The sequence below is a fragment of the Heterodontus francisci genome, chromosome 33, assembly GCF_036365525.1.
Source record: "Heterodontus francisci isolate sHetFra1 chromosome 33, sHetFra1.hap1, whole genome shotgun sequence".
NCBI lineage: Eukaryota > Metazoa > Chordata > Chondrichthyes > Heterodontiformes > Heterodontidae > Heterodontus > Heterodontus francisci.
Window position 1 is genome coordinate 47,210,453 of NC_090403.1, and position 12,794 is coordinate 47,223,246.

General features: G+C 44.0%; 1 protein-coding gene across 2 annotated transcripts in view; it reads right to left on the reverse strand.

Annotated features, from left to right (window-relative positions):
• Positions 1-1,161: 1,161 nt before the first annotated feature.
• Positions 1,162-12,794, reverse strand: part of LOC137347949 (gap junction delta-3 protein-like) — a 53,005-nt gene continuing 41,372 nt past the window's right edge. For both annotated transcript variants that reach the window (XM_068013005.1, XM_068013006.1), the window contains exon 2: positions 1,162-2,884. In XM_068013005.1, coding sequence (XP_067869106.1) covers positions 1,984-2,841 — 858 coding nt within the window. In that variant the 5' untranslated portion in view covers positions 2,842-2,884 and the 3' untranslated portion in view covers positions 1,162-1,983. The remainder of the gene's footprint in view (positions 2,885-12,794) is intronic.

Sequence of the window (12,794 nt, forward strand, 5' to 3'; positions counted from 1 at the left end):
CGACCAGGATACCTGGAAATTTCTCTGCATCTCTTCCAAAACACCTGGAGATCTTTAATGTCCCAATAAACTGATGAATAAGACGTTGGTTTAACATCTCATCCAAAGGTATGGCACCTCGAACAATGAAGGTCTCCCTCAGTCCTTGAGTATCAGCCTGGACCTTGGGCTGAAGTCCTGATATGGAGCTTGACCCCATGTTCTCCTGACTCAGAGACTAGAGTGTCACCAACTGACAATAAGGAGCACTTTAAAACTCTGGGAATTGGTAAAAATGAAAATCTTCAACAGTATTTCACAGATTCTGATATAAATAAATATTTAGTCCCTTGAAATTAGGGATGTACTTTTTTTCCCCTGACAGGGTAGCCTCCATACCCTTCCCTATTCCCCTGGGCCAAGCCAGATGTCTTCATCGCCAAGTAAATAACCTGCTCTCAGACCTGATCCGCCTCATTATTTAGTCAATGACCCTTCCTTATTCTCTCTTTGTACTTGACCTCTGCTCAACTGTTTCCCCCAAAGCGCAGGCAAGATAAAAACTCGGTTGCATGGGACAAGAAGGTCACATCTCTTGTGACAATGTGCCTTGATATTCCAACATACTGTACGACCACATTAGTTAAAAAAATTATTTTAATCGCTTATAAAGGATATAGAATCAGAAACATTACCAAATACTGCCAGGAATTCTTACATACTTCAGTACAAATTAGTGTCACTCAGTTACAGTGCAATGTTGGTACCTGCCAACTCTGGTTTTAAAAAAAGTTGCAGAATACTGCATTATTTTATTCTCTATTAATGCTGTGATTCCAACCCCCCCCCCCCCCCACCACTTTGTCTCTTCAATGGTGACCCTTGCTGGGTACTGTCACGTGATCCTTGGTTGTTCTCTGGTCACGTGACGGTTATGGATACCAGCCAACTCCTTGAGGTTTCATCACATGACCTCCCATCTCCACCTACCCCCTCTAGTCAAACAATCTTCCTTCACTCATCTCCCAATGCTTTTAAAAGTTATAAAAATATTCTAAGAAAATGGGAAAAACAAACACAATTTGTTCTTAATAACCTTATAGTTTTCCCCCCCCCCCCCCCCCCGATATTGTTCACTATCTAGAGACTCGAGGGGAATCCTGGGGGGACTGCAACCCTATGTTTGAGCTTCGACAGTAGCAGCAGGCATATCCGCATTTGAATCCGATTTCATCATCACCCAACATCCATTCACTGTCCAGCAGGAATCATTGGATAGTGATTCCGAACCGGACCCCTGACCAATATTCCCTCTGTTCCCCTGCCCCTGAGAGGCCCTTATTGCAAACCCTGGCTGAAACCAACCAAACCACCGCAGACCAGGCTTGAATCTGGCAACTTCTAGTCAGTCGCGCACTGTCTTAGTAATTGAGCAAGTGGGGTGGCTGGTGCCCATGTCTGTTCTCAGGGAGAGTCGGTAATAAAAGAGAAAAATTATTTTTTTTTTTAAATGGTCTCTTACCTGCCGGGTAATCATTTAGTTTTCCAAATGGACACCTGCCATTTTGTGTCTCCCCGTTTATCAGGCAGCTACTTGACTTGTCCAGGCCTATTTCTGCCAACATTTGTTCATTACGGACCCGTGCCCCCTCCACCCGGCCACCTCCCAGAGGGAATATTCTCCCCAACCTGTAAAAAGTTGGTTGTCAATTTCCAGAATATCTCACTAACCTTGACAACTTCCATCATTCAACAGCAGTCATTAAATAACCAGGTAAATGATTAACAAAATAAAAGCACAAGCATCATGAAAGAGAGAAACTGGAACTGAATGAATGACCATTAATTTTGTTCTGCATCCATCACCCCACAAAAGATTTTGAACAGAGCTGATTTTGCACCTTTAAGATTCCAGTCTCTGTGTCATTTTATTTTGCTTGTGATACGAAGGTTATCTGCCAAAAAAAAAAGTCAGCGATTGATCAGATCTTGTGCCAGTTTCTCTTAGATTTTAAGAGAGGGTTTCTTTCCAGTTGATTTCGAGGACCTTTCACTGTTACTACTGCCCAATGATTTGGTCTTGTCACTAGACTCCATTTCAGAGCGGCCGGTGTTGTGGTTCATTGTAACTTTCTTGTCTATTAACTGGACCAAGTGGGGGTCCCTACCCTTCTCATAGTCACTGTTTGACCGGTTCTGTTGCTCGCAAGCTTTCAATGGCCTCCGGCGAATCAATTTGACAAAAATGTGTACTAACTCAACAAAACTGATAATTACAGAGAGGACACCAACTATAAAGTAGAACACTAAAAACACTGTCTTCTCCATCGGCCGGGAGACAAAACAATCCACGGTGTGAGGGCAAGGGAAGCCGATGCACTGAAAATGGGCCTCAATTGTGAAGCCGTATATTAAATACTGAGCAACGATGAGGCCAATCTCAGTCAGCAGACGCAGAATAACATGAACAATGTAACACTTCTGTATTCTTGGCGGCCCATCGAAGGTCTGTCCTTTTTTTTGGATGATGCCACATTTCTCTTGCTTCTCTTCATCTTTCGAGGACTGGTGCATGGCATAGACCACAAAAAGCAGGGACGGGACAGACAGAATCACAATGTGGAAAACCCAGAACCTGAAAGGTGAAATGGGAAACGCCTTGCTGTAACAGACCTGCTTGCAGCCGGGCTGTAGCGTGTTGCAGGCAAACTCTTCTTGTTCGTCCTCAAAAGTCTCGCTTCCTACCGTAGCCAGGACAAGGATTCGGAAAATCATCATGAAGATGAGCCACATGCGACCCAGCATGGGGGCATGGCTTTTGATTGATTCCAGCAGATCGCTCAGGAAACTCCATTCTCCCATGGTCAGTCAGCCCACTTTTTTTGTTTTGTTGTTTTTTCAATATCTGCAGAAAGGGATCACAAACATTTATCAGAAACACCACTAACTCTCTTGCCTTAATTGCTGTCTTAATTACCACCAGTCTCATAGTCACTGAAAACTAGAATGAAACCAATCCCTGCGTCTGGGTTGGATTCCAATTCAGGTCTCAGCGTTAAACTAACAGTTGTGTAACACACTGCCCTACCAACTAAACTGGAGAAACAAACCATCGCTGTGTCATTTGGTGATTTGAACCCAGATTCTGAAGCACAGTGCTTTGGAACACTGTCACTCTGTCCCTTCCAATAGAAGACTTCCATTGCATTTCTTTTCCCATTGAATTAATACACCAATCCTACATGTGAAAGGATTATGCTCCAAGTTTCTACTCCAAGTTCTCCAGTCAGTGGAAGATCTCCATCCAAGCTATCTCGACTGGATTCAACTACAGGTACCAGCTCTGAAAACAAGGTGTAATACACTGCCTCAACCAGTCCCTGAATTCGACAAAGTTGAGCAAGATCATGTGACCACCAATGGTTTTGGCTGAGAAGGTGGGGGGGCGTAGAAAAGTTGCCTGGATACTTCTGTTGACTTTTACCAAAATGCAAGTTGAAACACTCACGGTGCTTTGTTTTATAAATCTCTCACGAAGCGTTGCTAAGAAACGCCAATATTAATCCTGTCAAACAAATGTAACCTCTATAACAGCAAAGGTCTGAAGCAAGTTTCTTGATAACCTAACCCTGTCATTTGGGAAAAATATGATTATAGGTTTGTGCAAAATACCTACAGGACAGCACTGTGCAAGAATGCATTGAAACTCATAATCCCTGTCATAAAGCAATCAAAGTGTCTAGTTGCAAGGCATTTTATTGACGGAACCTCATTAGTAATATACCATTCACCCTATTGAGGAAACTTACTGTTTTATGTAACTTCCTCCTCCTGAGTGTGCAGACCTGCGTGTTCCCACTAGCACCAATAATCCTCAGAAGCTCACCCCAGGTTTAGTTTGGTATTCTATCTAATAAATGGGGTAAATCCATCCTGTTGCAGTCTCTCACTTAAGAGAATATGGCTTGGAGAATTGAACGCAGAGGTCAAGCTGACTAATTTATGGCTTTCACCATTTTCCAAGCCATACCACTGCCGGTAAAGCATGCTGACCTCTCATGGTGATTTTCCGATCCATGCTCTCACACGCAGAGTCTCCAAAGATTTACAAAAACAGCAACTTGTATTTACATAGTGCCTTCAATGTAATAGAATGTCCCAAGGTGCTTTGCAGATGTATTATAAAACAAAATATGTTATTGAGACACATAGGAGATATTAGGGCTGATGGTCAAAAGCTTGGTCAAAGAGGTGGATTTTAAGGAGTGTCTTAAAAGGAAGAAAGTGAGGCAGAGAGGTATAGGGAGGGAATTCCAGAGCTTAGGGCCAAGGCCAGGTACAGTCAGCAACTGAAGAAGGACGATAAAATTGGATATGCTCAAGACGCCAGAATTAGAGGAGCGCAGATATCTCTGAGGGTTGTGGGGCTGGAGGAGGTTACACAGATATGGAGGGGTGAGGGATTTTAAAATCAAGATGTTGCTTGACCGGGAGCGAGTGTCAGTCAACGAGCACAGAAACGTTGGGTGAACGGGATTCGGTGCGAGTTAGGACACGGGCAGCTGAGCTTTGGATGTCCTCAAGTTTACAGAGGGTAGAATATGGGAGGCCGGCCAGGAGTGTGTTGGAATAGTCAAGCCTGGAGGTAAAAAAAACGTGAATGAGGGTTTCAGCAGTAGAAGAATAGGTTTTAGGATATGTTTTGTCTTGATATCTGAGCCGAAAGCTGCTCACATCATTAATAGTCAACAGGAAAAGAATCCTGAGTAGTTTGTTTTCCCACCCTCGGTCAGGATGCTGAGGTCAACTATAATGCCCCATCAGAGAGCAACTAACCCAGCATAGGCTAGGGGTTTTATCATCCTTCTTCAGTTGCTGACTGTACCTGGCCTTGGCCCTAAACTCTGGAATTCCCTCCCTATATCTCTCTGCCTCACTTTCCTCCTTTTAAGACACTCCTTAAAATCAACCTCTTTGACCAAGCTTTTGACCATCAGCCCTAATATCTCCTTATGTGGCTCAATAACATATTTTGTTTTATAATGCCTCTGCGAAGCACCTTGGGACGTTCTATTACATTGAAGGCGCTATGTCAATACAAGTTGCTGTTTTTGTAAATCTTTGGAGACTCTGCTTGTGAGAGCATGGATCGGAAAATCACCTTGAGAGGTCAGCATGCTTTACCGGCAGTGGTATGGCTTGGAAAATGGTGAAAGCCACAAATTAGTCAGCTTGACCTCTGTGCTCAATTCTCCAATCCATAGTCTCTTAAATGAGAGACTGCAACAGGATGGATTTACCCCATTTATTAGGTAGAATTTCAACAGTCTTGGTAACCTGCATCATCCCTTCAACGCAAATTTAAAATTCTTGTTCTCGTGTTTAACTACTCCCACCCCATCTGTCTCCACTAAACCTTCACAATCCCCCCTCACCAAACACAACATTTCTCTGGCTCTGGCCTTGGGCGAATCGTACTCGGTAAAACTCCATTCCTAACCTCTCCACCTCTCACTGTGGTTTTAAGAACCCATCTCCTTAACCAAGCTTTCCATCTCCTCTTCTAATCCCTGCTCGAACTGGATAGTTTCCACTTTTCCTTCCTCCTGCCAATGGTGAAGCTCCCTGGGGCGTTTCTCTTTGTTAAAGGCACTACATAAATGCAAGTTGTCGGTGCCTATCAATGCTGTAAATAGCTGAAATTGTATGGAGTGACGTGGCTGGGGGAGAATGCTAATAATCTCAGTTGCTCAACATACCGCACCCCCCCCCCCCCCAAACCCACAAATGAAATGCATCTCCTGAAGAGCCTTACCATCAGCGTCTTTGCCCTGTTCAAATCTATTTATTACTGACCAATTAGAGTCATATGTTTAGATCTTTTAAATTCACTTCTGGGCAATAGTAAATCCTTATGTTGCACCATCATCTGTACCTTTCACCTGAAATAATGGCAAGCACGAAAGTCATTATTCCCTAATTAAACCCATTATTCAGAAGAAGAGGGTGGTAGCGGGCAAGTGGAGAATTCAGGTTGATCTCCGCTCAGTTGTGATATTCAATCACAAGTGTAATATGCAGCCCCAGACACACCCTTAGCTCTGATTATAGCAATGGCCCTTCAAGCAGCTGGTGACTGGATTAAGCACTTGGCATATCAGTTGATTTGGCAGCAACAGCTGCCCCACCACAACTAGAAAACTGCAGGAGGAACTGCGGAGCCAACAAATTCCTACAGTACAAGCCATTGTAAGTTCTGGCAAGTAGATCACTTGTGTGTATAAGTCACACCCTGCATTTGTTTCCTAATACAAGTCCTCTGGGGTGTAAAATTGCTATTACAGATTGACTACCTGTTATAGAAGCTGCTTGATTTTCATTTACAGTGAAATCACTGCCGATCGCAATGCCAGTACACACCTTGGCTGCAAGTTGACAAAATCTATTCCTGTAAATCAGTATGATTTATTCATAATATTGCTTCAACAGCACTTTCCAAACCTGTGACCTCTCCTGCCTAGAAAGAAAAGGGCAGCAGGCACATAGGAACACCACCATCTGCAAGTTCCCCTCCAAGTCACACACCATCCTGACTTGGAAACATATCGCCGCTCCTTCACTGTTGCTGGGTTAAAATCCTGGAGCTGTTTAACATGTACCTACACCCCACCGACTGCAATGCTTCAAGGCAGCAGCTCACCACCTTACAAAGGTAATTAAGGAAGGGTGTTAAATGCAGGCTTTACCACTGATGCCCACACCCCTTGAAAGAATCAAATAAAATTCATACCTAAAAAGAGTCCACACAGTATTCTAATGGAACTTATCTACAGCAAGAATTCTCTTTTGTTACCTGAATAGCATTGGCACGATAGTAGAACCCTCTTTCTGGTAAATATATAAAAGAACAGAAAGAAAGTTTGCCTGATGGCTAATGTCAGTGGGCAGTGTATCTATTTATGTGTTAATGAGCCACATTGATCTGATAGGCTTCATGTTTGAACAACCTTTGGGGCCTTCAATGGTGCTCAGTGTAAATGAGTTGGGAAAATGGGAGAAAAATTGACTAGGGTTTTCACTGAATTGATGAGCTAAGGGGCTGAATGGTCTGTCTCGTGCGTTTATTTTTGTGATTTTGATTATCCCTGATTGCTCTTCAGTGACTTCGCTGGAGCATGCGCATGTGTGTAGTCTTGGCGGTGGCAACAAACTACGATCATTCCCCAGCTGGGTGAAAAAGTGCAGAACAAGTACATGGCTGAGTTACTAGTGCCCTTGGAGCTGTATGTCAGGATGCATTCAGCACTTTCAGAACTGGATGGGAGAAAATGGAGGATGGCAAGGGAGACAAAGAAAAACAAAAAAAAAAATGCAGAGGAGGCTGTCAATCCATTCAGTGCTCAGATTGAGGTGAAGATAAGATTTATTTTGTTATTTTATTGAGACAAATTATAATGGCTAAAATCAATTGCCATCTTTACGCTTGGTAGTGAGAACTCTTTGCTGCTTACTGTGACATAGCAAGTGGAGGGATCGGAGCCAATAGCTTCCATGGCCTCTGATATCAAGCTCCAAGACACAACAGCCAGACTGACATTGGCACATTCCTTGGCTTCCCTCTCTGCTTGGCTGGTGGCCATCTCTGGGGAGATCTGACTGGCATCCATTTGGAGTTGAAAGGATCAGGATATTGTTGAGCTGCTGACAAGTCGTTTGCTAAGGCTAACTATGAGCCAATCTCCTTAGAGATTTGTCCTAGCTCTCCAGTACTTTGGCCTTGATGGCCTTTCACTGTTTGAGCATTATTGTGTTTCACAGCTGTTGGTTTCTATCCATTCGAATGACATTAGCACCGCTAATATCCGACAATTTGGACACGCAAATCTAATTCATATCCTGGATTTCACTTGGGCCAACTTGGATTGCTTGTCCACAGCTTGCCACACTGTGTGGTGCCCTGACAGATTGCAATGGCATTTGTGTAGTACCAGCATCCTGTACAACTCTGCCCATGTTGTTCAGACTGAATCTGCCTCATATCTGGCCAGTACAAAGTGGCAAGCCACCAAGTATCATGTTGACTACACAATCCAAAAGTCTCTACTAACCATTGCCTAAAAATCTCCATCATGAGTAGTGTGTGGAGCAGCTCTAACTATACTGTGCTTTATTCTTCATCTGGCATCCTGTGATGTTGCTGAGGGTGCTTTTTTCCAGCTACCATGTGCGTGCCAGATCTGGCAATATTGATCCTCTCCGCTAGTGGCAGAGGATTCCTTAAGAGAGGACTTTTCTTCCTGTAGTTATGACTCAAAGTTACAATTTGCCTCCCCTCCCCTCTCCTCTCCAGAAGTGCTGTTTCATGGGCTGACACTGGTTCTATAGACAACGCTAACCTTCCAACACTTTGTCCTGGAGCCATTCATGTGTAAGCCTTGATAGCAAGCATGAGCAGGATATCCATTTATCTCACTATTCAGCGCTGATCTTACCTTCACCCAATACCAGTCCACAAGCATCCAGGTAGAATAGCAATTAGAAGTGGGAACTCAGGCTCTTCTCCCTTCCCCAATAATTCCAAAACTTGCCAGGTTCAGAGGATGTGTCACCACATACTTGTGTTGAGCATACCCTCTCTGTAATTTGTTGCACTCTCTTTGACGGTCTTTGGATTGGAAACTACCATTCCCAAAGCTCCTCAGTACTTATGGCTGAATTCAATTTTTCTGTCCACCCTTTTCCCAAGAGAAACTTTTCCCATTGGTGGAAGGGTGAAAACCCAGAGCCACCGATTTAAGGTGAATGTCAAAAGAAGCCACAGCAACATGAGGGAAAACCTTTTCTGCACACTGAGTGGTTCGGATCTGGGATGCACTGCCTGAGATTGTAGGGGTGGCAGATTCAATCGTGGCCTTCCAAAGAGAATTGAACAATTATCTGAAAAGAAAGAATTTGCAGGGATAAGGGGAAAAGCCAGGGGAGTGGGACCAGGTGAGTTGCTGTTGTCAGCACAACACAATGGGCTGAATGGCTGCCTTCTGTGCTGTAACCATTCAATGGTTCTATTCTATGATTCTGTGATTTTTTTTTTTGTTCCTTACTTTCCAGTTCCTTTTACCTGTGCCAGAAGCATTGAACTACTTCCTCTTGCGCAATAAGATTTGGATCTAATCTTTCTTCAATGAGGTCTGTCTTCACCTTAAACAATCTGAATTTCCTTATTTTTGCCAAAGGTTTTTGGCAAAGGGTCTATTTTTCACTTTTCGTGACCAACTCAGTTGCTTCAGCTTGACTTATGGTCACGGTTCACTTACAGCTAATTAAGTTGAGTAATTATCATTACTGTAAATAGTTTTTCAATGAGTGGTTAACATTTCTATCTGCAGCATTGTTCTAATAGTGGTGCAAAAAAAACGTGCTTTCCGGATAGTGTTTCTCTTCCATCTTCGCTCCGTGCCAATGTAGAAGGAAAGAATTTGAACCTATAGAGAGACTTCTATGACCTCAGGACTTCTCAAAGCAATTTACAGCCAATTGCATACTTTTGAAGTGTAGTCACTGTTGTAATGTGGGAAATGCAGCAGCCAATTTGTACATAGCAAGCGCTCATAAACAGCAATGCGATAATAACCAGATAACATGGTTTAGTGACGTTTGTTGAGATGAATAGTAGGACACCATGGACAAGTCCCTTTCTCTTCAAAGTAGTACCATGGGATCTTTCACATCTATGTGAGAGGGCAGATTGGGCCATGGATTAACGTCTCATCCTAAATACTGCACCTCTGCTAGTGCAGCACCGGGAAAGTTAGCCTAGATTATGTGCTCAAATATCTGGAGTGGGACTTGAACCTGCAATCTTCTGGCTCAGAGGCAAGAGTGCTACCACTGAGACACACAATATAGTCTTTCTGCTACCACTCTGATAAGAATTTCACAGAATCTGTGCTCTTATCCATAAACTGACAACCCTAATCTAAATCTGTGGCCCACACTGCCTCCTCCTATCTCCACTCGACTAACATCTCCATTACTAACAGGCAGAGGAATGTTGCAAGAACAGGAGGACACTTCAAGCATTCATCAGCTATTATCAGCAACAGTAATAATTGCAGTCGGACACCCATTTTTTTACCCCCCCCCCCATCCCCCCGCTCCCCCCTCCTTCAAAAAACCTTCCAGGACAGAGTGACTGTGAATTCTCTATGTCTTTATTCTCATATCAAGCTCAGTTTTTGCCACCTTGTATTTATTTATTTATTCCCTCCTCTTGAGGATGCTGACTCGTGCTGGGGTACATTTCCAAAGCTGCCAGTAGTCCTCTAGTATCTCACCGGAGTGGTCATTCTGTACATGTGACATGAGGCATAGAATGGCTGATGGCTACCAGATGAAGAAGGGATCACAGTTGAATTGTCTTTACTTGACATGTACCCCAAAAGGAACTGAGGTTGAAGTGGAAGCCGATTTTTAACCTCCCTTGTCTTTCGATTGAGCTCAGCAAATTCAACACAGATCAGGCATCAAATCTAGAACCTTCCTGAACAGCAGCAAACTGATCAGTAACGTTAGCAACTGAGACCAGTAAAGGAACGGAGCTGATTAATTTTCACATTATGATCATTGTGCTTTTTTAATATTATTGCTACACTCTCTTTTTCTTTTTCTGTCTGTCCCTGGCCATGCTTTTTAATACACATTCTTGGGATGTGGATGTTGCTGTCACAGCAAGCATTTATTGGCCATTCCTGCTACAATTGCATCATGTAACTGCCACAATTAAGGGTGGGTCATTCTGCCATTGTAACTCTGACCGAGCTATCAGTAGATGCAATAACTTTTATCAGTGGACCTAGTAATAATGGCACATATGCTGATCCTCCTGCCAATCACTTTGAGCTTGGGGAGGCTGCTTATAGAACACAGAACAGTACAGCACTGTACAGGCCCTTCGGCCCACGATGTTGTGCCGAACCTTTAACCTACTCTAAGATCAAACTACCTACCTACCCTTCATTCTACTATCATCCATGTACCTATCCAAGAGTTGCTTAAATGTCCCTAATGTATCTGCTTCTACTACCACCGCTGGCAGCGCATTCCACGCACCCACCACTCTCTGTGTAAAGAACCTACCTCTGACATCTCCCCGAAACCTTCCTCCAATCACCTTAAAATTATGCCCCCTGGTGATAGCCCTTTCCGCCCTGGGAAAAAGTCTCTGGCTATCCACTCTATCTATGCCTCTCATCATCTTGTACCCCTCTATCAAGTCACCTCTCATCCTTCTTCGCTCCAATGAGAAAAGCCCTAGCTCCCTCAACCTTTCTTCGTAAGACATGCCCTCCAGTCCAGGCAGCATCCTGGTAAATCTCCTCTGCACCCTCTCCAAAGCTTCCACATCCTTCCTATAATGAGGCGACCAGAACTGAACACAATATTCCAAGTGTGGTCTAACCAGGGCCTTATAGAGCTGCAGCATAACCTCGCGGCTCTTAAACTCAATCCCCCTGTTAATGAAAGCCAACACACCATACGCCTTCTTAACAACCCTATCAACTTGGGTGGCAACTTTGAGCGATCTATGAACATGGACCCCAAGATCCCTCTGTTCCTCCACACTACCAAGAATCCTGTCTTTAAGCCTGTATTCTGCATTCAAATTCGACCTTCCAAAATGAATCACTTCACACTTTTCCAGGTTGAACTCCATCTGCCACTTCTCAGCCCAGCTCTGCATCCTGTCAATGTCCCGTTGCAACCTACAACAGCCTTCTCCACTATCCACAATTCCAGCAATCTTCGTGTCATCGGCAAACTTGCTAACCCAGCCTTCCACTTGCTCATCCAAGTCATTTATAAAAATCACAAAGAGCAGAGGTCCCAGAACAGATCCCTGCAGAACACCACTGGTCACCGAGCTCCATGCTGAATACTTTCCATCTACTACCACCCTCTGTCTTCTATGGGCCAGCCAATTTTGTATCCAGACAGCCAACTTTCCCTGTATCCCATGCCTCCTTACTTTCTGAATGAGCCTACCATGGGGAACCTTATCAAACGCCTTGCTAAAATCCATATACACCACATCCACTGCTCTTCCTTCATCAATCTGCTTTGTCACATCTTCAAAGAATTCAATAAGGCTTGTGAGGCATGACCTGCCCCTCACAAAGCCATGCTGGCTGTCTCTAATCAAACCATGCTTTTCCAAATAATCATAAATCCTGTCTCTCAGAATCCTCTCCAATAATTTGCCCACTACCGACGTAAGACTAACTGGTCTATAATTCCCAGGGTTATCCCTATTCCCTTTCCTGAACAAGGGAATAACATTTCCCATCCTCCAATCATCCGGTACTACTCCAGTGGACAGTGAGGACGCAAAGATCATCGCCAAAGGCGCGGAAATCTCTTCCCTCGCTTCCCGTAATATCCTTGGGTATATCCCGTCTGGCCCCGGGGACTTATCTGTCCTCATATCATTCAAAATTTCCAGCACATCCTCCCTCTTAACCTCAACCTGTTCGAGCATAACAGCCTGTTCCACGCTGTCCTCACAAACGACCAGGTCCCTCTCACTAGTGAATACTGAAGCAAAGTATTCATTTAGGACCTCCCCTACCTCCTCCGACTCCAGGCACAAGTTCCCTCCACTATTCCTGATCGGCCCGACCCTCACTCTGGCCATCCTCTTGTTCCTCACATAAGTGTAGAATGCTTATTCCCTCTTGCACTATACGCAGACACAATAAAGGATCATCATGTTCGGTGACAATAGAGCTGCCTTTTTGAAATGAGACTGCAAAGGGAGT